At 48.8% G+C, this 27,238-nt stretch overlaps 1 protein-coding gene across 1 annotated transcript in view; it reads right to left on the bottom strand.

Moving 5' to 3' along the window:
- Positions 1 to 27,238, bottom strand: part of LOC142583441 (nuclear factor related to kappa-B-binding protein) — a 588,296-nt gene that overhangs the window by 134,815 nt on the left and 426,243 nt on the right. The window contains exon 19 of the mRNA XM_075693910.1: positions 884 to 1,043. Coding sequence (XP_075550025.1) covers positions 884 to 1,043 — 160 coding nt within the window. The remainder of the gene's footprint in view (positions 1 to 883; positions 1,044 to 27,238) is intronic.

The following is a 27,238-nucleotide window of genomic DNA, read 5'->3' as shown; positions in this document are numbered from 1 at the left end:
CGTTTTGCCGCTAGTGTGTCGGGGCATCACGGCGCGACGCAGAAATGGCGGCCTTGCTACAGTATTTAAAAGAGGGTGAAATTTCTGCCACAGTTCTTTTTTTTCCTTCACGCGTGGCATTGACGGCTCTCCCCTAAGCTTTTCCTGTATGGTGGGGTCAGAGCAATGATGGTTGGAGGCACCGCCGCATGATTTGGTGTGCTGCTGAGAGCATTGTCGGAGTGCGGTATGTTAAATGAACTGTTGTAAATGGTTGTGCTTGCGAATTACTGGGCATTTTTGCCCATTGGACTACACATAACTTTGACGGGACCCCAGTGTCAGTTCGAATAAACAGGAAGTTCGAATTAAGCGTGTTTGAATTAACAAGATTCAACTCTACTTTAATTCTATAGGGCGAGTGGCAGTGCCACGGGGCTCTCCAAATAACTGGCTGTTGACTGCATTGGAGCTAACTAGGAAGCTAGTTAACTGCAGGGCAAGGCTGAATCAGTTGGCAACTGGAAGCACATAAAGGAAACATTGTCATGCACCCGACCCTACAGGCTAACCTGCAAGTGATCAGTCTGTGCCCTGTGTTCTTATCCAGTCATTTTGCACTGTAATTCTCAATATGTACCAAACAACTCAATTTTCAACCTTTCTGCAAAAGAAACCAGGATGCTGCACAGGAAGCCCAGACAGGCTTCACAAAAAGGACTGTGCCGAGCTTGTTGCTCTTTATATTGCACCTTTATAAGTGACAAGTCAGCCTCCCCACATATTAATGCACATGTATGCATTTTGCCCCGAATAATATACAGTTAGCCTTGTTCTCATTAGGCTTATTTAACGTAGTGGTGCTGCTTGAAGTAAGGTCCCACCGAGGGTGTTGGTTACTGACCGAGGACAACGGTGGGCTGTGTGGCCAGCAGCATGGGCGTGGCTGTGGCTGGGGGTCCCTGCTGGGCGACTGTGATAAGGCGGGGAGCAGGCAGAAATGGTGCCCCCTGGATACGCAGGGCTGGCCGAGGGCTGCCCCCCACCAGGTTGCACACCACCTGCTACAAACGTCACATGACAACAGTGTGAGTGCACAGCAAAACTGCACATTCCCACTTCTGTAAGAAACAGTTGCATGCGTGCACACACATGCACACACACACCAGCACTTGCTCTATGAATCTCAATGCAGCAGGTAAACTTAATTTACTACTCCAAATTAATTTCTGCACACTAAAATGTCCTCTGCACTCCCAATTTTTAATTCCACCTAAATTCAACTTCACTCTTAAAAAAATGAAATTCATTAAGGTGTATTACCATATTCTTTTCAGTTTTCTGCAGAATTTGGAAGATTCTTTCGCTTTCGAAGCTCTTTGTGTGACGCAAAAGTGTGCAAGGGCAGTGTTCCTGCCGTCGTATGTGGCAGGCGCACCCAAGATGCTTGAAAAAGAAAATAAACGTAAATGAAGAGGTGACCGATGTCTGCAGACGAGGCACCTTAATTTCGTCTGTGCACTTACTGAGTGGAATAATGAAGGCTTGTGTGTTCGCAAAAATCTCCAAACCAAACAAAAGGAGCATGACCTAAAAATTGTCAAGTTGAGCTGATATTGCGAAGTGCAACATTTTCATGGCAATGTGACACTGGTGCTGCAAATATGATCACGGGTGCTGACCCAGGGGACCAGCCTTTCCAGAGCGCCACAGAACCTTCCTCTATCTCCACTGATGTGTTTATCCACGGACTCACCCAATGAATGTTGCAATAAATCAGCACAGTGCATAAATCATTGAATCATTTAAAATGCCACTTAGAGTCAGCCTCCAGTTGCTTGATGAAGTGTCAAGCCTGAATTATGCCTTATTTTGTTGTAGTGCAAGCTGAACAAGGACAACAGAAAGGTACATCTGACACACACAGTGCTAACTTTCAACAATAGATTTATTTCAAGTTCTTGTCGCTATATATGCACCCTCGAAACGTCATACAACACGTTTAAATTTCGGTAAAAATGAACAAAAAAATAAACAGGGAACCACACGCAAGCACTTTTTTGACTCGCATATTCACAGACACGTGCGCATTGAGCGCGAACACAGATCATCGAGCTCTCTTGAGGATAATGAAATGGAAGGTTTACTGACACATGCGTCGCCGTACGTTGATATGTGTCTAGCTTCTACTATCAAGCGCGTCATCTCACACCTGCTTCTACTCATGATGACTGTTTCTTTAAATCTAGGTTTGCATTTGCATCTCTGGCAATGGACGGCAAGAAAGCCATCAGTGGCCACATTGTTTACTTTGTTATTGTGTTCTCGTAGCCGCTCATTTATGCATCTACCTGTTTGACCAATGTAGGATTGTCCACACCCGATAGGAATGCGGTACACTACACCCGCGATGCAATCAATGTATTTGTTTTTATGTTCCTTTCTTTCGGGCCTTGTGTTCTTTCTTTCTTTCTGGCCTTATGTTTATTAGGCGCTGAAAATACAACGTTGATACCACTCCTTCCAGCAATCTTCTTTAATCTATGGGAGAACTCGTGTATGTAGGGGATGACAGCAAGCTTTGTTTTGTTCATGTCAGTGCTTGTACCATGCACCTGCTCCGAACTGCTTTCCTGTGCCTTCTTATGCAGTCCTTCTGCGATTGACACAAGCACATGGCTCGGATAACCAGCACTGCTTAAATGTGAGGCTTGCCGTCCGAAGCTATCGTACATTAGGTGTCTATTCGAAGAAGTACATCCTCAGTACACAGCACAAGGATTCTCAAAATCCAGCGCTCAGAATGGCTCTGACAGGGTCGACTTTTTAGAGCCTTTTTGAGGACGCAGCTGCGCAGCATTTATTAACCACAAACAGCGGAAATGCAAGTCTGAAAGCATCTGCGGCTGGCAGACCAAATGACGGAGTTCCACTGGAATCTTCAGCTGAGGCATCTATGTGACTGGGTGAGCAAAGTGCGCGTGAATGCGACTTGCAACATACATATACCGGAATGATTCTGGCTCCCTGAACCTGTGCGGGAGGTCTTGGGGCTTGGACCAAAGTTTGCGCTGCAACCCCTGAAGAAAAAGCCTGAACTTTTATCTATTGTGCGTCAGGTCTCCAGACTGGCTCCAGAGGACAAGGCCACGAGGATCAAATCTGAAGGTGTCGACGACTCGAAAAGCTGTAAGCCTCCACGTCAGAAATTACCTGTGAAACATGCCGAATCAAACCTGTTACAGCATGATCTGTGTGTGCTGCCAGCTGATAAAGAAGGCAGCTTCGCAGTTTTTAGCATGAAGAGTTCAATGAGAAAGCTATAAACGATATTTAGGCAGTTGTTAATGAGAGAAATGAGATTTCTTGTACTAAGGTCAGAGCAAAAGCACAACAATTGTGTAAAGAGATGTATCTGCAAGGTGTGGTGAGCAGCATAAAAAAAAGAAAGAAAAGAAAAGAAAAAAAAGTGGAATTGTGTGAAGTAATTTTTAGCAGTAAGACTCACAAAGAAGGTGTACCGTTCAGGGTGATAGTTTCTGAGAGGGACACATGGCAGAAATCTGTCGCGTTGTACCTACAAGAAAAACTTGCAAGACGTCAATGACCCTTTCCTGACAAAAAGTTCCGAGGAGGTGCTAAATTTTGTAAGAGCTCATGAAAATCAAGGTTTAAAGGCCTTCTCCACAGATGTTAAAAACCTTTATTATTCTCTTCTACAATCAGAACTATTAACCTGTACTGACAGTTCCATCGATGAATATGGTGCCATTAGGTTTAGTACGGCAGCAGGTACATCCATTGACAATTTTTTACAATTGCTTAAGTTTTATTTGTCATCTACGTTTATAGAAAACAAAGGTATCCTGTATCTGCAGAAACAGGGAGTGTGTATAGGTTCTTGCCTAGCACCAGTGATAAGTAATCTGCTTTTAGCCAAACTAGACAGAGACCTGTCGGAGCGCCTTCACGAATCTAAGGTTGTAAAAGTTTTTAGATATGTTGACATTTTAGTTGTTATTGACTGTACATCCGCTTGTTTTACTAATCAATGTGCTCCCCTTTTTACCGCTATTTGTGACTGTCTTTACCCACTATATGAGACCTTTGAAATGCCATGTGACGGGAGGATTACATTCCTTGAGATCAACTTTGTGCCCACCAATAACAAAACTTGCTGGTGTTTGAAACCTAGGGCAAATAAGCCACTTTTACCATTTCACTCCGCGCATACAAAGCTTGTGAAGAGGGGAATAGCAAAGATGTGTTTCAGCGAAGCACTGAAGAAATCATGCCAGCACCTAATGCACAATAGCTTCGGATGGCAAGCCTCGCATTTAAGAGGCGCTGGTTACCCGAGCCACGTGTTTGTGTCAGTCACAGAAGGACTGCTTAAGAAGGCATGGGAAAGCAGTTCGGAGCAGGTGCATGGTACAAGCATACACAAAAGAAAGCTTGCCGTTATCCCCTACATACGCGGGTTCTCCAATAAATTAAAGAAGATTGCTAAAAGGAGCGGCATCAACATTGTATTTTCAGCGCCTAATAAATTGGTCAGCCTGTGTAGAAACACAAGGCCAGAAAGAATCGCACGTACCGTATGCGAAAAGGAACATAAAAACAAATTCATTGATTGCATCACGGGTGTGGACGATCCTAAATTGGTCAAACAGGTAGATGCATAAATGAGCGGCTACGAGAACACAATAACAAAGTAAGCAATGTGGCCGCTGACGGCTTTCTTGCCATCCGTTGCCAGAGATGCAAATGCGAACCTAGATTTAAAGAAACAGTCATCATGAGTAGAAGCAGGTGTGAGATGATGCGCTTGATAGTAGAAGCTAGACACACATCAACGTACGGCGACGCATGCGCCAGTGAGCCTTCCATTTCATTGTCCTCAAAAGAGCTCGATTATCTGTGTTCACACTCAATGCGTACATGTCTGTGAATATGTGAGTCAAAAAAGTGCTTGCGTGTGGTTGCCCGTTTATTTTCTTGTTAATTTTTGGCGAAATTTTACACATGTTGTATGATGTTTCAAGGATGTACATATTTATTTATTTATTTGAATCTGTCAACCCCGTTCTTGGGGTCATTACAGGGAGGGTGATGTGTCAAGAATACAGGATACATAATTTTCTTTCTATGTAACATACAAATTCACTGGCACTCTTGGTAGTTAACAACAGCAATAACGAGAAAAAGAAAGGAGCAAAGAACAGTAGTTATACAAAGAAAAGTCAACAAAAATGCTCGTAGTAAAAGTTTAGTATTCATCCTCGCAAAAGAAAGTATCTAACATATTTTCAAATTCGGCAGAGCCCTCATTGCTCACAATTGCATTAGGCAATCTGTTCCACATGTCAATCGTGTCAGGAAGAAAGGAGAAACGAAAAGCATCAGTACGTGTTAAATAAGGTTGAATGGCTCTACTATTGTTTAGATGAACGCATCTCCTTTCTGGAGGTTGTAGATATAGATCCTTGTCTGTTTTTGTTCGCCCTCTCATGATTTTAGGAAGGAACCTTAGCCTATACTTACGTCTGCGTTCCTCCAGAGGCTCTAGTTCACAAGATTTTAACAAGGCTGTAACAGACTTCATGCGTCGGTATTTACCGCATATGAAATGGACTGCCAATCTTTGTATTCTTTCTATTTTTGCTTTCAGGACTTTCTGATGAGGGGACCACACAACACAAACGCACTCCAAGACTAGTCGTACCAAAATTTTGTAGGCTGTTGATTTCACGTCCCGTGTAGCGCATTCCAGTTTTTTCTTTAAAAGGTATAGCTTTTGGTTTGCCTAGGAACATATATTATCAATGTGTGAGTGCCGTCGCAATGTGTGTATAATACTGACTCCTAAGTATTTGAAAGAAGCTGCATTATTCAGAGGATGGTTTCCGATGTGGTATATGCAGGAAAGTTCACTCCTACTTGAGCGAATATGCATAAACGTTGTTTTGCTATAGTTTATTTCCATGTCCCATTTTAAACACCACTCATCTAATGCCTGTCAACATCTATTCAGATTAATTTGGTCACCTTCGCAACCTATTGGGGTATAAATCAAACAATCATCGGCAAAAAGTTTCATTTTAACAGGTGGTTCAACTAGTGCACAGATATCATTAACAAACAACAAAAACAGTATTGGTCCCAAAATGAAACATTGGGGAATCCCAGAGTACACATGCAATGGATTTGAAATGCCATCCTGAATATTTACAGACTGTTGACACACAGATAAATAGGCCTCTATCCATTGTATTACTTCTTTACCTATTCCTATTTTATCGAGCTTAAAAAGCAATTTACGGTGAGAAACCTTATCGAAAGCTTTCCTAAAATCAACACTTATTCCGTCTGTTTGTAGGTGTGCATCCATGTTCAAGTAGAAATCATGGATGACGTCACTTTGTGGTGTTTGTAGGTGAGCATCCATGTTCAAGTAGAAATCATGGATGACGTCACTTTGTGGTTCGTGCATGAAGATATATCTAGAGAAACTCAACAGCTTCAAGAAGCCCTTAATGTTCTGAACAACTACGCTCAGAAAGCAGTGTTGGACATTTCCGCCCAAAAATCAAGCTATGTTGTGGTGGCCAAGAAGAAAGGAAGCACAAGAATCACGCAGCACCCCTTTACATTTAGACTCGGCGCAGTGACAATACCTGAGGCTTCTGAGGTCCACATACTGGGTCTCAATATTCACCACTCCGGCAGTGCTGCACACTGGCTCCGTAAAACCAGACAGAGTTCAACAAAAACCCTTCACCTTATTCGTCGCATTGCAGCAAAAGCAGGTGCAGCTCGTACTGACCTAGCTCGACGGTTGGTGCGTGCAGTCTTGCAGCCACGAATTTTATATCAGGCACAATTTCAACGGCTGACTTTGGCACAGCTGGCACAGTTGGAGACAATAAATCGCAATGCTATGCGCACAATCTCAGCACTGCCCCGCATCACTCCGATACCAACCTTACAGGAACATGCCCAGCTCAACACAATTGCAGAGCTAATTTTGCAACGTGAGAAAGCACGTGAAATAAAAAAGCAACTTGTTCCGGCTGTCGCTGCGTTTCATGCTCATTTTCAATGCGGCTCTTGGATTGACAATCAGCCCTATCTAATGCCTCCCTGGGAATTCACCAGCATCACAACTAATAAGCCAACGAAGTTACGATGCAGCGATACAACAGGTATTATTGACGAACACAATATCATTGATTCAGCCATTCGAAGGCCATTCAGCGAACCCTCACAACATTGCTGCTGACCAGCAGGCACACTGCCCTCCTAATTCTGATCCTCCACCTATTCTCCTCCCACCCCAACCCCGTAACTCGCTTCGAGCCCGTAAAAATGTTCTCCGGCAGGAGACATGCGCTCTTATCCCACCGTGTGTCTGCTCCCTCCCCCCTTCACCTTACTAGGGCGGAGGAAGTTGTGCTCAGGAGGCTTTGGGCCAGGGTGGCCCTTACACCGGCTGTTGTCTCAAGGTGGAACTGGTTGCATTTACCACTGGGTGCTACGTGTCCATACTGCTCCGTTCCTGTGGTGGAAGCAGATGCATACCACCTAATATGGACATGTACGGGTTTACAATCGGAACGCTCTCGTCTCCTACTGCAAGCTGGCCTACGCTACAGTGTGACAACCAGCTATGACCGCTGGATACATGACAACAGATTCCACAAAACACTGCTTCAATTCATACACAACACAGGCCTCACAGCACACATATAATACACATATATGCTCCAAGAATTATGCCTTAAGGGCACGTCTGTATCGCAATTAAAAAAAAAGAAAGAAATCATGGAGTGTTTCTGTTAACTGTGTCACCGTAGAAAGACCGCTCCTAAATCCATGCTGGATTGTGGAAAGTAACTCGTTAGTGTCAAGAAAACTAATAATATGTTTTGCAATAACATGTTCTAGGGCCTTGCAGCAAACTGACGTCAAGGATATGGGTCGGTAATTGTTTACTTGCATACGGTTGCCATCTTTAAAAACATGAATTACTATTGCATTGTGCCAGTCTTGTGGAAGTGAATGAGTTTCAATTGACTTCGCAAATATTATCTCTAAGTAAAAGGATACCCATTCGGCATAGCGTTTCAAAAATGCAGTTGGTAGACCATCCGGTCCACTTCCCTTCTTCGCGTCTACTTCAAGCAGCAATTGTAAAACACCTTCACGGCTGATAATAACTGGTTCCATTGCGGTCCTCATGTTGCCGTTCATGTATTCGCCTAACTTATCACCTTTGTCTGTTGTATAAACAGACTGAAAGAAGCGATTGAAAGTATCAGCTAAGTCTTCAATTTGTGTCAGGACTTTTCCTTCATGTTCGATCTGTTCAATTTTTTCTTTCTTTGACTGAAGTAACGCCAAAATTTGTATGGTGATCTTTTATATAGCGACGAGAACTAGAAATAAATTTATTGTTGAAAGTTGGTGCTGTGTGTGTCAGTTGTGCCTTTTTGTTGTCCTTGTTCAGCTTGCACTACAACAAAATAAGACATGCCATACCAACAAGCCCAGTAGCTATCCTAACTGAATTATGCCATATTTGCAATTGGAAACTGCATTAAGCGAAACTTTTATTACAATCTTGGCAATGCAGGGAAAGATTAGAAGGTGATCCACCGGTTAACGACCTTTTATGCTCCATTAGCCTTTGATTGATACACCGCCCCGTTTGCCCTACGTAGAACTGGCCACAGCTAAGGGGAATTTTATAAACCACACTCATACGACAGTCAGTAAACCTGTTGTTCTGTTCACTGGACAAATATCTGTTCTTCTTTTACCTTTTAACTGCTCCTTTTTCCTCTGCACGGCAGTGCATATCTTACCTAGCTTATTGGGAGCAGTGAAAGCAACATTAACATCATATCTACTTGCAACTTTTTAAGCCTGTGCGACACTGAATGAATGTACGGAATAGCCACTACTGTTTTTTTTGCTATTACTGTTTTCTGTAATCATGTCCGTCCCCCTCGAAACCGACTTCTTTAGGAATTTCCTCAGCGACGCATAATTCAGTTTCTTGACATTTCCTTGGTCTTCGAACAAAATCACGTTTGTTGGCAGTACTGACCAAGATCTTCGAAGCCGTTGCTAAACTTTCTTTCCAAGCATTCCAAAGTAGTAAAAAACGGAATTGCAATGTCGTGCCTTAGGTCTTCTCTCACCAGATCCTGCATGCACAAAATGAGCGCCAGTTTTAATGCGCAGGTCCGGTGCCTATTAGAAGCAGGTTATCCTAATGCAGCAGTGGCCACTGTGGCTGAGTGCCTAAAAAAGTCGGTTTTGAGGGGCACGGACGTGATTACAGAAAGCAGTAATAGCAAAAAAAGAGTAGTGGCTATTCTGTACATTCATTCAGTGTCGCACAGGCTTAAAAATGTTGCAAGTAGATATGATGTTAATGTTGCTTTCATTGCTCCCAATAAGCTAGGTAAGATATGCGCTGCCGTGTAGAGGAAAAAGGAGCAGTTAAAAGGCAAAAAAAGAACAGATATTTGTCCAGTGAAGCACAATAAGAACAACAGGTTGACTGACTGTCGTATGGGTGTGGTTTATAGAATTCCCCTTAGCTGTGGCCAGTTCTACGTAGGGCAAACGGGGCGGTGTATCAATCAAAGGCTAATGGAGCATAAAAGGTCGTTAACCAGTGAATCACCTTCTAATTTTTCCCTGCATTGCCAAGATTGTAACTGCAGGCCAGAGTTAGATGAATGCATGATATTGCACAGACATAAGAACGAAAATATGCATCTTATGGTAGAGGCATGGCATATGTATAACGGTGGAAGTGCGTGTGTGAGTCAGCCTTCGATTACCTTACGTAAGGAAGAGATTAAGTGCCTTAAAAGTTATCTCCCACGCAGACCGACACTTGTACCCGACTGACATGTGGTGATACCATTCCTGAGCTTGCGCAGATGAGTTTTGTGTCTTCTTTCTTTTTTCGCCACAGTGCTCCCTTCAGTTGATAGTCGGCGTTCCGTGTTGTCCACTTCTCTTGTGTCCTGTCTGCATGCCTCACCTTTTTTGCATAATGAATCCTTACCAACTAGCTCAGCTTTCTGTCGTTCTAAATGTATAGTATGCTCTCCTATTATTAAAGGGGGGAGGCTACCCTCGGATAACAACTTTCTTGTTTGTTGAGATATCTTAATGAAATTTTATTGGCTTTAGAAGTTTTGGACCGCCGAGGCCACCGCGCTGAGCCTTACCTGTGCTTCACCTCGCCAGCCTAGACGTGGGCGCGCGTCCTTTCCCACGCCAATTTAGTCCGCTCAGATGGAGACCGACGGCACCCCCCTGCGACAATGGACGCCGACGCTTCGTTCGGTCAGGCCGAGGAGGACACCAACTGGTTTCTCGTGGCTTGGAAAAAGAAATGCTTAGCAGAAGCTACTGCGAACCTTCCGCCTCCTCTAACACCCGAAGCACCCCGCAAGACGAACACGCGACTCCCGCCACTGTCGACGACTACAAGATTGTGTTCCACCCGAGAGACGGCCTGAACCTGAATGCGTGGCCTCATCCTTCTCTTAACCGAGCCATTGGCATAGCAGCGGGGCTGGACAGCACCGGGCTCAACGAACACATTATTCGCATCTGAACTGAGCAAAATTTTGTGCCGCTCAGCACACCGGACGAGAACCTCGCGGCATGGCTTCAGAAAGTTTAATTCATCTCCATGGGCCTCACTCACCCGCCCTTGAAGCATACGTAACCCTCCCCAGACAACTCCTGCAAGGGTGTAGTCGCAGGCCTTGAGCCCAACACCACTACGACGACGCTGCTCGAAAACCTCCGATGCTCAGAAGCATCGGAGGTTTTACACTCTCACACGCTCATGTCTTACACGCTCGCATGATGGGACCTATGAATATGGCCCTGCTCACATTCTCCGGCACCCATTTACCTTACTACATCCGTATGTACGGAGCAGAACTCCCCTGCCATGTATACCGACTGTGCCAGCAGGGGTGCAGCTTGTGCTTGTCGATAGGCCATCGCACAGACGTCTGTCCCACGCCCGACAAACCCCATTGCCCGGCATGTGGCATCTCAAACCCACCGAAGAAGCATGAGTGCACACCTAAATGTATTCACTGTAATGGTGCTCATCCCGCTACTGACCCTCGCTGTCCAGCGTGTCAACTGCCGCCACACAACGAACTGCGCATGCGTTGTGAAAAAAAAACAAGCATAAGGACCCGCACCCCCCACCCAGACCAGTGCAAGGCCAGCCTGGGACGACGACTCAGCAGAGCGCTCAACAAAGTATGACCCAAGCAGCAACAACACCGGGGAGCTCTGCGGCGAACCCCTGGACTAGAGGACGCAGCTGCACTCGCGGATCACCCGGGGATCACCGCCAAACTAATCGGAGTCGCTCCAAGGGCCGCTCCAAGGGCCGGACTCCCAGCAGCGGCCATTCGAGGGACCGTGGCCATAAAGGAAATGGATCTGCCAAGAAAAAGCAGGCGGTAAGCTGGGCAGCGCAGTTCCCACTTCTATCCCCCTCTCCACATCCCCACACCCCTTCCGTCACACAACACTCTAAGCCCAAACCCACACCGCAACCCATGATGACCGACAATGAACCGCGTCTTAATGACTCTGCACAAACATCTTGCACACCGACTACTGTACACAACAGGCTGTACCAAGCACGTGACGCCTCCTCGGGCATAATCTTCGTTGGCCCACCAGGCTCGGTGATCTGCCAGGCTCAGCTAGGCAACACTGGTCACTGCACAATAAACACCGGCGAGCACAGCTGCTCGGGGGTCAGTCATCGTTCGTCGCCACCACGCTGCGGAGCATCTAACAGAGGGTGCCTAGAGCCCTCCCTTGTTCACGAACCCGGGTGGATTGTGACCCTGGCGACGAGCACCCACGGATCGTCCCACACCGCCACGAGTGGCGAAACACCGCCCCCCGTTGCTGCCGCCATGCCACTGTGCGGAAGGCTCGAGCCGTTCGAGAAAGATGGATCCGCCTGGCCAATTTACGAGGAACAAGTCCACACATTCTTCTGGGATAACGATACACCTGAGGCCAAACAGCGGGACATTTTCCTGGCCAGCTGCGGGACCCACGTCTTCAGTCTCCTGCTCGACTTTCTCAAGCCAGCCACACCGCATGTTAAGACGCTGGGTGAGCTGCTCGCCATACTGCGCTCACATTTCAACCCAGCACCGTTCACACTAATGGAGCGTTTCTGCTTCAACAAACGGAGCCGCCGGGAAGGAGAGACCCTTGGGCAGTTCGTTGCTGCGCTACGAGGGTTAGCGAGTGCCTGCACTTTCGGGGACAAACTGGACTCGCTGCTCCGGGACCATTTCGTCTGCGGCATCAACAACCCCGCCATGCAGACGTGACTCCTGGAGCTTCCCGACCCCTCGCTGGACGCGGCCATGAAGGCAGCACTGGCAATGGAAGCTGCCGCCAAGGACGCCGGCGAGATTGCCCATGGGAATGGCTCATTGTCGGCAGAAGCGGCGGTCAAGAAGTTGCCAACAAAGGGCAGTACCTGCGGTCGCTGTGGTGGTGACCATTACCCCTCACAGTGCCAGTTCTCTGAAGCTCAATGCTTCACGTGCGGTAAAACTGGGCAGCTGGCACGGTTATGCCGAAAGGGGAGGACGAACAGCAAACAGCAGCAGCAGCCTGGTTCAAGCTCAGGTACCACACAAGCCCGCGGCCAGGGTAGCCATCGCAAGGGTACGCGGCGGGGTTGTGCGGCAGCAGGCCCAAGTTCTTCAGCGGCCAGGCTCAACGTCGTGGCCGAGGACCCGCCGATTTTCGACAGGTGGAACACAGGCTTTGTTCCGTCGTCGGTGCTGCCGTACATGCTGACCGTCGAAATCTGCGGGCACCCCATTTCTATAGAGCTGGACACAGGGGCCAGCATGTCTGTCATGGCTGGGAAACGGTTCAAGCATACTTTCCCTGGCAAGTCCGTCGAGGCTTCGGGCGCGATGCTGCGCCGCTACTCTGGGCAGCTCTCCCAGGTCCAGGGTCAGGCACAGGTCAGCGTTCGCTTTGGCGACAGGGAGGCAACCCTTACCCTTTACTTAACCAAGGGGTCGTCACCGACATTGCTGGGCCGAAACTGGATTCATGCACTGGGCGTTCGTCTGCCAGAGTACCAGGAAGCCAGCCTGCATGCAGTGAAAGACTTTCCCAGTCTCCTGACCGAGTTAAAGTCCCTGTTCCAGCCAGGGCTGAGCATATTCGCTGGCACGATGGCTGGCATCTATGTACCTGAGGTAGCCCGGCCACGTTTTTTCAAGCCTCGCCCACTGCCGTTCCCTCTGAAGGACGGGGTCACTCAGGAGCTGCAACGGTTACAGCGAGAGGGCATCCTGGTGCCCGTCAATACGTCTGAATGGGCCGCTCTCATCATACCAGTCCTCAAGTGAGATGGCAGTGTCAGGATCTGCGGGGATTTCAAGGTTACCATCAACACCGTCGCTACCGTCGAGAAGTACCCCTTGCCCCGGATTGAAGATTTCTGGTCAGCGTTGTCCGGTGGACGGAAGTTCACCAAGCTCGACCTGAGAGATGCTTACCAGCAACTGGTGCTCCAGGATGCCTCCGAGAAGTATGTCACCGTACTGACAACTTAGGGACTCTTCCAGTACAGATGCTTACCCTTTGGCGTGTCCTCAGCCCCAGCCATATTTCAGAGAGAGATGGACAACCTCTTCAGGGGCATGAGGCACGTGGCAGTGTACTTGGACGACATCCTAGTTACTGGCAGCGACGACGGGGACCACCTGCAGAACCTGCACAAGATCCTGGCTGACTGCAGGATGCCGGTCTTAAGCTCAAGCTGGAAAAGTGCATTTTCCTGGTGCCCAGTGTTGAGTACTTGGGACATGGCATTTCCCAGACTGGCCTAGCCCCAGCTCCCCACAAAGTAGATGCTGTGCTCAAGGCGCTTAAACCCGAGAACAAGGAGCTTCATAGCTACCTTGGCCTCATCAACTTCTACAGGAGTTTCCTGCCGAACCTGTCAGAGCATCTACAACCGCTCCATCTTCTGCTTCGAGAAGGCCAGCAATGGGTCTGGAAGAAGGAGCAGGACCAGGCCTTCTAGTCCAGCAAGGAGCTAATCACCAAGGCTCTAAAGCTGGTACACTTCGATCCTGCCAAGCCTGTCGTGCTGACCGTAAATGCATCACCATACGGCGTGGGAGCCGTCATGGCGCACCGAGACAAAGGTGGCCAGGAACGCCCTGTGTTGTTTGTTTCTCGTCGGCTTCATGCTGCAGAGCAGCATTACAGCCAGCTGGACAAGGAAAGTTTGGCCCTCATGTTGGGTGTAAACGCTTCCACCAGTATCTGTGGGGCCGGAAGTTCGCGGCGGTCATGGACCACAAGCCACTGTTGGGGCTGCTGGGGCCTGGCAAGGCAGCTTCTGTGCAGACATCACCTCGAGTGGTACGCTGGGCCTTGCGGCTGGCAGCTTACAGTTACCAGCTGGTTTACCGTCCGGGAAAGGACCTGGGACCTGTTGATGCCCTGAGCCACCTGCCCCTGCCAGAGGTGCCTGATGATGTTCCAGAACCTGCTAAAGTGTTTATGCTGGAGCATGCATACCCGGAGGCGCTCTCCAGATCTGCGGTATCATAGCGACCAGCTGGGACCCAGTCTTGTCTCAGGTGGTCAAGGCAGTGTCCTGTGGTGAGGAATTGGTTCAGCAGGCCTATAGCCACAAGGCCGCTGAGCTGAGCTTGCAGCAGGGCTGCCTACTGTGGGGTTCTAGAGTGGTGATCCCACAATGTCTCCGGTCCAGGGTTCTGCAGTTGCTGCACGCGGGTCATCCTGGCGTGCAAAAGATTAAGATGATGGCCTGGTCTCATGTTTGGTGGCCTGGCCTGGACCAGGACATCGCTCACATGGTGGAGAGCTGCCAAATCTGCCAGGAGAATGAGCGGGCCTCACGTCATGTGTAAATCACCCTCTGGCCATTCCCACAGAGACCCTGGTCGCGCCTACATGTGAATTTCGCGGGACCCTTCAAGGCCCATTAATTCCTGGTGGTGGTGGACGCCTTTCCGAAGTGGGTGGAGGTTCTACCTGTCATCACTCCATCAGCAGGCGCGACCATTGCGGCGCTACGACAGGTCTTCGCCGCCCAGGGGTTGCCGGATGTCGTGTCCAACAATGGTCCGGCTTTCACCAGCACAGAGTACCTGGCCTGGCTGACGAAGAACGGAATCCGCCGGATGATGGTTCCGCCGTACCACCCTGCTTCAAATGGTGCAGCCGAGCGGGTGGTGCAAACCATCAAGGACAAGCTCAAGAAGAGCCAGACGGGATTTCCAGATGCAGATTGCCCGGATACTGTTTCAGTACCGGACCGCACCCCACGATGTCACTGGCCGTGCCCCCTGTGAGCTCCTGCTGGGTCGAATGGTCAAGACACCCTTGGACGTCTTGCATCCGGACCTCCGATCCACAGTGCTCCTTAAGCAGCTGAAGCAGAAGCTGGCTGCTGACCAAGGGTGCCGTCCTGGGCCTTTGCCGGAGTCGGGAGCTCCAGTTTTCGCCAGGAACTTCCGTCCTGGCCCACCCTGGTCTGCTGGACAGGTGGTGTCTCTTGCCAGCACCTCATTGCTGCTCGTCCGCATGCCAGAAGGGGTCACGTGGCACAGGCACGCCGACCATGTTAGGCCTCGCCTCGGGACCTGGCCAGCACCCTCGACTGCCACTTCCGAGTTCCAGCCCGCAGGAGGACTAGCGGCAGCACCAGTCACTTCCAGCGGAGCACCGCCTCCCTCGGAGGCGGCAAGCGTTGCCAGTGGTGCAGTGCCTGTTGGGCCAGTGTCGAGCCCATCACCACTCACAAGGCCGAGCACTGCAGACCCTCCGGATGGAGTGAGGCCGGCTCAGGCAGCACCCGGCGTTGCCAGACCCGGCACGTCAACACCGGTGCCCAGGCAGAGTACTCGATGGCGGAGGCCACCAGACTGTTACTCGCCTGGGTAGCAGGCACTGTCGACCCGGCTAGGATGGGAGCAGAGCCTCGTACATTGAACTTAGAAGTTTTTTGTTGGTGACAAACAAACTGGGGGTAAAGGTGTGTAGCAAGCATGTGACACCCCCTCGGGCATAATTTTCGTTGGTCCGCCAGGATCGGTGGTCTGCCAGGCTCAGTTAGGCAACATTGGTCACCACACCAATAAACGCCGGCGAGCACAGCTGCTTTGGGGGTCAGTCATCGTGCGTCACCACCCCCCTGCGGAGCTTCTGTCTAACGGAGGGTGCCTCGAGCCCTCGCTTGTTCATGAACCCAGGCGGATCGTGTGTCGTGACACAGGCACTGAACGAAATGGTCGGCTCTCTAAAAACAGAATTGGTTGCCATAATGAAGGCAGAAATGCAAAAAATGAAGGAGGTCATTATGGTTGCAGTCACAGCTCCACTTCAACAGCTAATACAACAGGCCCTGAAACCCACTGTCCAGCAGATAGTGGCCAATATTAAAGAACAAATAGTGGCTGCACTCGGCCAACTTTCAATCTCTCCGTCTTCATCCAAACGCTCCCTGTTTCCTTCACATGAAACACAAAGATCACATCCTTACCTTCGTCATGCCCGATTACTGCTACCAGACCGAAAACTCGTCTCACTGGGCCCGGAACACTCACTTCCCGGCACCTCCCAGGCCGATGAGCCGCCACCCGGACAGCCCCCGGGTACAAAACACACACAAATAATACTTGATCATGGCCAGAAACTGTAAAAGGACACGCGCTACCCCCCAACTACTAAGCGTGTGGCAATGGAATTGCAGGGGCTACTGCCAGAAATGCGGATCCCTTACGGGATTCATCGCCACAAAGCCCCATCCCCCTGATGTAATAGTGTTGCAGGAAGTGCATTGTACTCTTGCACTTCCTGACTACAACACATACATAGACACAATAAATAGCAACACATCACACCTCACAGCCACATTAGTGTCCGAACATTTGACCGTTATCGAACACACCCTCGTAACCTCACCCATACCGCACGCACTTCTCGAACTGGTCTCGTGCTCTTGCTCCCATAGCAGCCTGTTTGCGCTTAATGACTACAGTGCACCTAATGCGAGGAAGCATGAGTTCAGACATCTTTTTGCATATCTATGTAAAGTGGCTAAACAGATGGTCATTATAGGCGACTTCAATGCCCTGCACCCAGCCTGGGGTTATCAAACAGAAACACCGAAAGGACGCCGGCTTGCTCAGGCTCTTGCGCTCCATCGCATGACTCTGCTACAGAACCAAATCAACCAACATGATTAGGCAACAGCATAAGCAGAGACACGTGCCCTGACCTCACAATGGTCAGAGGGGTAGGTTGACACTCTTGGAGCAATCTCGTGGAGAACCCGGGCAGCGACCATTACATTCTAGCTACTGAACTGCAGGTACAACCAACACGCACTCCTGCACGTACTGTTAAGATAACAAATTGGGATAAATTTAGACGTAACCGGTCCTCCCTAGCTCCTCAGGACACCCCCTCCTTTCAGGAGTGGATCAAACAACTTCAAACTGATCTAAAAACTGCAACTCAACACATCACTGCAACAACAGAGACGCCCGATGTGGATCTCCATTTGCTCCATTTCTGGGAGGCACACAGAGGCCTGACCTGGTGGTGCCGGCAGCAAAAACATAATCGGAAACTTCGTCTGCTTATCGCCCGCCTAACTACGGAGGCAAATGACTACACGAGCACCCTCACTAACAATTGGCATAGCCTTTGCGATTGCCTCAGCAGCACACTAAGCACACCTCAGACATGGTCGCTGCTCCGTGCATTATTAAACCCTACGCAAACCAAAATGCACACTAGCAACAGAGTCTGCACCATCCTCCACAAATTAGGTCTCGATGACACTACTCTACTTCACAGTCTACAGCACAGTCTACAGCACAGTCTACAGTTGCTATAGGCACCCGCCCCACCTACAGAGACTACCCACACACAGACGCCACCCCCCTAGATGCCGATATTACAGAAGCCGAGGTTAGGGCAGCCTTGCAGGGCATTAGGCGTAACACCGCACCCGGGGCTGATGGGATTCAATACACACTCCTACACAATCTAGATGATTGGGCCATTCAGGACTTAACTGCATTCACAATGACCACTGAAGCAATGGCACGCTTTCACAGGAATGGCGCTATGCGGACATAATACAGTCTAGCCCGGATATATCGAACTCGAAAAGGATCGCGAAATAGTTCGATATATTGATAATTCGAAATATAAAATATGGATGTCAAAAGCGTCTCTAACAACTCCACACATCTCAAGGCAGTTTCCCGATGTTGTGACTAACGGTAACTTACCGATCTGTGCCTCCAAGGCGCGTAAGAAAACAAAAACACAGCGGGATGACCAGAGCACTTTATTTCAGAAGAAAAAAAATCTGTGACCTTTGCTTGCTTTTTCTTCTGCACCATCAAGTTCATTAAGCTGTCCTCAAGCTTGTTGACAGTGTCCAAATGAGAAAGGCCAGCTCCTTTCATTGTGCCACGTACAACAGCGGCGAATGACACTGAAAGCTGATGCAAGTTCAGCTGCAGTGCATGGTGGTTGGTCCTCTTCATTGGAACCCTCGCCGCTGCTCGAGTCTGCGTCCTCATCACCCATGATGTTAGCCACAATTACTGCATCAGCGCGATCCGCTACAGCTTGCACGCCGTCGTCAGCGCTGACGAAATCACGTGCTGTAATGCTGCCTGGCATGGCGCCTGGGAATGCCGAGAGCTCGCGAAATTCGCTGTCCAAGCATCCAGTGTCATCGTCTTCACTGTTAAGACATCCGTCGTCTGCAGCTACCACAAAGCCTGCTTTGCGGAAGTAGTTCACAATTGTGCTTTTCTTCACATCGTTCCAAGCACCAGCCAGCATTTGAATGGCTCCGAGGAGGTCCACCTTGAGTTCGATTCCTAATTGAAGGTTGTTTAGGAGCCTCTGCACCAGTCGTCATCTGTACCCAACCTTAAACGCTTTCACAATGCCTTGGTCGAGAGGCTGAAGTTTTGCCATTGTGTTTGGCGGCAGAAACTTGAGGGTGATCTGCTTTAATGGGCATGATGGGCCGAACAGTTGTCAAGAAGAAGACAAACTTTGCGGCCAGGAATTCCAAATGCCGTGGCGACTGACGACTTTTTCTCGCCAGCCTCCACCCGTTGAATAATGTCCGCCTTTGTTGAAAAATCCAAATTCTTGTGTTATTTCACGGCCATGGCTCCAGAACACGTGCCAAAAGCAGAAAGAAAAATACAGTGTACCACACGAGTCTCAACCCTTCGCGTTGGCCTCGTGAATAAAAGGAACAAAGCGCACCGCTCCGCGTCTACGCACTACCACAAGCCCAAGCTGCACTGACCTCATTCGTCTCGCTGCGCCAGCGGTGTCAGCCAACCAAAACACAGGAAACGGGCGCCTGCGGTCAGCGTGGTTTCTCCCTCTCGCTTCCCTTTTACACCCAATCGCACTCCAAGTGCTCCTCGTCACGTACCTTTTACCCACACGCCCCTTTGTCAGAGTGCGGGGTGGTGCGTGTGAGATCGCGAGAACATAGCGAGAGCTTCGTAAGGAGAAGCGCACTTGGTGGGGTGGGATGCAATGGGAGAAGCGCACTTGCTGGGGCGCAGCTCAACATGGAGTTCGATACATTGATATGCCGGTGCACGGGAGTTCTATATACGCGAACAATAGCGCTATACTTTTGCATGGGATTCCCAAGGGGATTTTTCAACTGTTCGACATAGGCAATAATTCAATATATCCGGGATCGACTGTATTAGTGTAAGAGCAGGAACATTTGAGTCTTGCGAAATATTCTGTGTGCATATTCAAAGCCTAGAACTATAGCAATGCATCAAATTTTCAATTCTTATAAGTTTGGTTGGTTTTTATTGTTGTTATTCATGAATGAAGAGTACGTATATACCAACCCAAAATATATTTTTCTCACTTTACGGTCATGCTAGAAAAATTACGGTAAATTTTTTTCGAAATAAGTTCCTAAGAAGAATTGAAATCTGCAATAAAAAAATTTACCCTGGGCGGTCGCATATGGCAAAAAAAATCGACCCTCAATGGGTTAATGTGCACCCAATACACGGTACATGGGCATTTTTGAATTTCACCCCCATTGAAATGCAGGAAACTGTGGCCGGGGTTTGACTGTGCCCTTTCAGGCTTAGCAGTGCTATGCCACAGCCACTATAAAACCATGGCAAGCTACGTGTTTATCATTTAATCAGTTTAGCAACAATGCACTGCAGCAAGGCTCCTCTTTTGCACTTCCCTTAGAACATTCAGCATTATCTAGACTAGCTGCCGCAAAGCCTGCGCGTGGTCTACGAAATGCATGGCACGTCAGTGTATGCGAATGCTTAGAAACGCGTCATGTGGCAACCAGCATTTCGAGCTTCTTTTTATACCTGCTGTTCCATCTATTTTGCTGCCGAGAAGCCTGCGCATGGCTTCTGAGATGAGAAGCATGGCGCACCGGTGCCTGTGAATGCCAAGAACTGTTTTCCCGCTTATCGCACATATCTAGTGGCACACCCTGAGTGACTCAAGTTGGCAAGATGTTCATTAAAGAGCGGCACATACCTGGTGAATTCACAGCTCAGCCCACTGAAGCGTGGGCATGAGAGGAGTTCACTGAAAAGCAGCCCACACCCAGCGCATTTCTGGCGCAGCCTGCGAATGTGCTGGGGTTGCTGTCCTTGAAGAACACTTGTGACGTCGGTTCGTTCCGCTTAATATTGGAGAAATTCAAGGTATCTTATTCGTATAAGGCACATTCCCAGTGGCACATACCTAGTCACCCAAGTTGGCATCAGACATCTATTAACCCTTTCGCTGTTGGACCTTTCTGACCGTGACGCACCCCCAGTGTCGGCTTGGTTTCAGGGAACGAGCATAACAGGGAATGAACATAGCAAATTATTTTTGATTATGATTGATATACAAATAACATAGTCAATGCAATATGCACATTTCAGTGCTCAGCAGCTGTTGTTAGTAAACATCATCATCATCATCAGCCTGACTATAACATCCGTTCAACATCCGAATCTGACGATGCGGAACTCATCTCTTCCTCGCGTGAGACGCTGTCCGAGTCCAAATTCGAGCTCGGCTCGTATTCTGAATTGGAAGAGCCACCACTCCAAAGAGCAGACGAAGGTCCCACGCACGCAGCCATCCTAAAGTAACCGCACGCAGGGAGGATGCGCTTTCAGTCGCCCGCACAATAGAGAGAAATGGGAGGTTGTCTGATCGAGAAGACAGAGGGGGATGAAAAAAGGCTAAGACAAAGTTCGAAGGGCTTTACGTTTACTGCTGCAAGTCGGAAGCGAGGGTGCAGCGAGAGAGCGAAAGCAGCAATCGAGTCACCCTTTTCAAAGAGGCAACGGCACGTGTGCCTGAACTTGATGCACCGTAGCAGACACACCAACAGAAGAAAAATAAAAACCTTCAAACCAGCGGAGATGGCAGAACAACCCTTGAACCCATAACCACACGCCCGCAACGCATGATCCAGCGAACGCGGAGCCACCGCGCCACTCAGCAAAGAGAAAGTGGGGCGCGGCAGTCGCACCTTACTCTTCAATACATGGACTAACAAAGGTCGGGGCGAAAATACGAACTTGTAGAAAGAGTCAACAGATGGCGTGGCCAGTCCAGGAGCGCCAGCTTTGCGCTCAGGCACGAAATTTTGAATGCACAGTAGAGAATGTACCGGTACGTCAGTCACACTGTGGGGGGGGAAGCGCGATGATGTACCGGTACGTCCGTGACAGCGAAAGGGTTAACAAGCAGCACACATGTACTGACACATACCAAGTGACCCAAGTTTGAATCAAAGAGGTTCAATGAATACGAGCACGGACCAAGTGGCACATACCCAGTGCTCCAAGTCAGCGTCAGAGTTTCTTCAAACAGCAGTGACTACCCAGTACCGCATCCATAGTGACCCACGTCGGCGTGGAAAAGGTTCGTTGAAGAGCCGCACGTATATACACATTGGCACATACTCAGTGACCAAAGTTGGTCGGATGGTGGGTTTCGAACGCTATTACCTCAGCATAGCAGCTCGATGCACTAACCATTCAGTACATGCCTCAGACATAACTCATTTCGATAGTGGCAATGCACTGTGTCGCCATATTGATTCAATTACTGTCTACAGTCATTGAGATTGGGTTCTGCCACAATTTTTGAAAACAGGACACTGACAGCAGTCTAATGTAGAAAGCTTTAGGGCTCCCACTTTGTCTTGTTATAATATTCTTCATTTTATTTATTGCAGAGATTGTGTATTTTTCAGAAATATAATGGAGCATTTGAAACACTGCTGATATTTGTGTGTTAATTTTGTTGGATAAAAAAACAAACCAGGCAAATGCAGTGCTAGTGCAACACACCGCATTCATTATAGTGAAGAGTGAAAGCATATGTACAGGGGCGTAGCCAGAAGGGGGCTCATGGGGTTTCAGCACTTCCCCATCCCCTCCCGAAATTTTTTTCATTCTGTCATGCACCACCAACCAAAACAACCCCCCAGCGCTGTAAATCATTCTGAATTTTGTCTAGAATGTCCTTTTCATGCTCGAAAAGACATTTCGACGTGATCATTGCGAACTTTGACTGGACCTTATGGCAATGCCCATGCACCGGGAGTCTCATAACGCAAGAAGCCCCATCCAAGCACAAAGTTTCAAGGGCGTTTCGATGGCGAGCGGGCTTGTCGCAACATCACGTGGAGGCCGCGGAATATACGGAGCGCAAGGATTTCAATTCCGAAACATTACAAGTATAAAGTTCTTACAAACTTTTGAAAGATGCATTGACATTTCCAAAGTCGTGCTTTAGATTTTCAATTCCGGGACATTGTGGGTTTAATGCTGTTATAAACATTTGGTGCCAAAAGTGCATCGGCTTTCCTGAAGTCGTACATCGGCCCATGCAACGAGACAAGCCAAATCAACACACTATCAGACAAGTTGACTAGAGTGTACTACTCTAAAGTTGACAAAGCACCCAGCGAGCTCCGACGAGAAAAAGCGTTGTGGTGGTTCATTTGTGCCGTCATGTCACAGAAATGAATATCAGCATTTTATTCACCTGTGCCAAAGCATCCATGTGAAGACACTAAAGCCAGCAAAGGTAATTATGTTTTTATTTACTGTTCTACTTTGACTTTTATTCGCAAGGACCACACTGAGAACTGAGGTGAAACAGCGCGAAAAAGACGAGGATACAAGTTCTAAGTATGAGCCAACTAGCCCTCATCAAGATCTTACCACACTGAGCCTCTTCAATTTTCTTGTTCTTGCTACCTGCGTGCTGTCACAGCCAGCCAGAGCGCATGCGTTTTTCTCGTGTAGCCCCGACCACGGCACGGTGCGCTCCGGTGGTGTGCGTTCATTTTTCTGTGGGTGAGTAGATTTTCACCTGGCAATGTTTTCAACGCTTTCTGGCTAGCAGATGAGAAATAGAAACAATGATCGCTCACCGCCATCGCTGTGGGGACTCGGCGAATTGCAACGCGTTAGCTTGAGCGCAACTTCTCCGGAAAGTGTTGTCACGCCGGCGCAGGATACTAAGTAGTGTGCATATCGTTCAAGTGTCTCATGTGTTCTTCGATATTCCTTCGGTAGCCACATTAGGTGCCCGAAGTAGGCATTCGATTGTGGAAAACATGCTTTCCTTCGTGTTTTTAAAATCTGTGACCACGCTCCGCAAAAGAAAAAAAGACATTGTTGAGGCATACGAATTGTCGCATGGTGAAAGTCCGATTTTGTTACTTCTTTATTTGCAGAAAGTAATGGGCCACGGGATGCTTTGGTTGCCGGATACTCTTATTATATTATATGATATTATCGAGAGATGCTCAAGAGACAAGCCGCCGCGAGAACGACGAAGTGGGTCTGTGCCCTTGGCGCAAGCGTCGGCCTGGCTGTCTGGCTTCAGTGTAAATAGCCTGTAAATAGCCTCTTTCGTCTGTGCCTTTCCACGCGTAACATTCTGGTGGGTTAGCGATCCCCATCCTCACCACGGAACTCTGAAGTGGTCGGTACATTGAGATTCTCACCATGCTTCCCGGTGACGAGACTGCCTCTGCAACGGCTTTGGCTTGTCCAACTACTCCAATCGTCACGGTTGCCCAACATCGCGACCCTGGTGTGTTCTCTGGCCGGGAGGGACAGGACGTTGACGAATGGATCAAGCTCTATGAACACGCCAGTGCCAATAACAGGTGGGACTCGACGATTATGCTTGCCAATGTCATCTTTTATCTCGGCGGCACCCCACGCATGTGGCACCAAACGCATGACGACGAGATAACCAGTTGGGACAGTTTCAAAGAAAAGCTATGGGAGCTGTTCGGCGACACCATTGGGCGTGAGGTTGCTGCGAGAAAGGCTCATGCATCTTGTGTTCAGACATCTACAGAGCCGTAAGTTTCATACATCCTCGAAGTCTTCGCTCTATGCCGCAAAGCTGACGATAATATGTCTGAAGCAGATAAAGTGGCACATGTGCTAAAAGACATCTCCGACGACGCTTTCAATTTGCTTGTTTTCGGCAACATCTCAACTATCGACGCCATCATAAAAGAATGTCATCGCCTTGAACAAGCTCACACACCACATCACACACCACATCATGCAACTACCCAACAATGCTGCTACGTCTACATGTGAGGGTTGACCACGTCAGAGCACCACTTGTGACAATGTAACCCGTATTGTTCACCACGAGCTTGAGGCCACCTGTTCGCCAGCTTTCTCCGTGATGCCTCCCGATCCGCCAGCAACCACGGTTGCGATGATTCAGGCCGTCGTCAGAAAGAAATTTGAGAACATGGGTCTGAACTCCGTGTGTTCAACGTCTCAACCCAGCGCTCCCCAGTTCTCTAGCAGCCCTCCTCGTCCCCGGCAGTTCTTCTCTGTCACATCTCGCCACAACCCGTCCGAATGGTGTACCCCTGATGACAGGCCAATCTGCTTCCACTGCTGTCGCATCGGCCACGTCGCTCGTCACTGTCGTAAGCGATGGCCACCACCTCCTCGGACATACGCCGCCGCTTATTCCCGCACCTTTGGACCTTCTGTTCCCTATGCCACCTGCCATGAACCCACAGCTGGTGGTGCTCCTGCTCCGAACCCTCGCTACAGCCGCTCGCCCTCACCTCAACACCATCAGTCTCGTTCACCCCAAGCCCATCGCTTCTCTTTGCCACCTATTGCCTCCCGGATCCAGCCGGAAAACTAGGCACTGCAGCAGTGGCGTAGCAACAGGGGGGGGCCGAGGGGGGCGTGGGGGGCGTGGGCCCGGGGTGCAAGGGGCCAGTGGGGGGGTGTCATATACGCCTGAAGACACCCCTTTTTCCGCCGGCTTGACTGGGCGCCAATTGCAAAGAGTGCTCCGGTATCCAGTAGCCCGATCTCATGCACCCGATGCGTTGCGCTGCAGCATTGTCGGGTGCAGCTCTATCAGCACCCCACGAAATAATTGCACGAATGTGTGGGCTAAAAAATTTAATTTGCAAAATGGTCGCTAAACTAATCGCCTTTTAGCGGAACGTTTCACGTGGGGTGCGCTCATGCCGTGTGTTCATGCTGGGAGCAGGCGTCGCTAAACATAGAGTCAGGCGTTGTAAGGCGTTGAGGCTCTTGGGTCCCTCTTCCGTTCAGAACGCGCAGCGAACAAAGACAGCAGCAGTTCAACTTGCGTTTACGGCGAAGCGTTTGTTGAGAGCGACGTTGCATAAGTGCGGCCATCAAAAGTCGCGAATGGGATTCCCTGGATCGTCTTCAGACTCGGTGCGGCCGAAGAGTTTGGCCACGTTACAGTACACTGTAGCGGCGTATGACTCGACAGGCTGTATATAGTCGCGGGCGCAGCAATGTTCAGCTCGTTTTTACTTCCCCTCTCCCGCTCACTACGATGAGGCCGCTGCAAAACCTGTCGTTACATTTCACGCTTTCCTTCCTACCCTCGAAAGTTTCAGAAAACTGTTGTTGTTGTGCGACTTCATGTCACAAGTACAGTGTCTGTGTCAGCTGCACAGAATTTTACAAAAAAAAAAAAAAAAAAAAACAGGAATTTTGTAAGGATATTTCCCGATATTCTATGAAGTTATGTCTCTTTGTGATTACTAGGAACTCGGTAGATTGAAAAATATGGCAGATACGTAATAACCATATCCTTAATAATTCCTTATTTAGTACTTACAGAGGAAGCATTTCAATTCTGAGAATTGAGGACTCAAAGTCATATTATTAACTCAACAAAAACTTCTTAAAAAAAATCATTTTGGGTGCTACAACCTACAGTACTATGGCACTGCGAGCGGCGCCCAGTATGGCAGCAGCGAAATAAATATGAAATAGGGGTCCAGTGACGTTGATCCCTCGACCCTCTCCTTTGCGAGTGCAGACCAACAGGTTTCGCGGGCACAGGCTTCATCGCATTCTTCTTTTTTTTTTTTATGGTGACGCCAAGAATCGACGTGAAGCATGCTCTATTCTGTTCCCAATCTTTTGGTGGTACCGCAGCTCGGATAATCACGTTTGTCCGTATAGCAGCAAATAAAAACAAGGCTTTATTGATTAGAATGAAGAGAACTCGTAATTGTCATAGCATTGGCGCACGCGCAGCAGGGAGGCAGGTGGCGTTTTCCGTTTTTCTAATATGGTGGGGAGATCAGCGTCACTGAAACAATTTAATTTTCGTTTTCGTTCAGGGCTGTCCACAGCCAAAATACTGCGGGCCATAGTACCTACCACAATTTTTGTGAAGTTGCTGTTGGGCAAGATATGAATGTCGGCCTTCAATTTTGCAAATGCAATGTTGCCGCTAAAATTGGCAACTAAAACTTTATAAAAAAATTTTTTTTTTTTACTTGTGACGTGAGCCGTTTTTGCCACGATGCCGCATTTGTATTGGTTGCCAAGCCTTACAGTCTGACAGAAAATGGGTACATGCGCTTATCACAAGTTATCAGTGCAGCACCCTGTGTTATTTGGCGCAGAAAGAACTGCGTGTATGGGCCTCGAGCTCCACCACTGGAAAAGCTGGCGCCTCCGTCAGCGTGACGTGCTATTAGGGATCACGTGGACATAGCGGCCGCGTCGGCTGCTTTGAGAGCACCGAAGTGAGCTGAAAACAAGAGTTT

This window comes from Dermacentor variabilis, chromosome 5 (assembly GCF_050947875.1).
Source record: "Dermacentor variabilis isolate Ectoservices chromosome 5, ASM5094787v1, whole genome shotgun sequence".
Lineage (NCBI taxonomy): Eukaryota > Metazoa > Arthropoda > Arachnida > Ixodida > Ixodidae > Dermacentor > Dermacentor variabilis.
The sequence above is the reverse complement of the archived record's forward strand: the minus strand, read 5'-3'. Positions and strand labels throughout refer to the sequence as shown.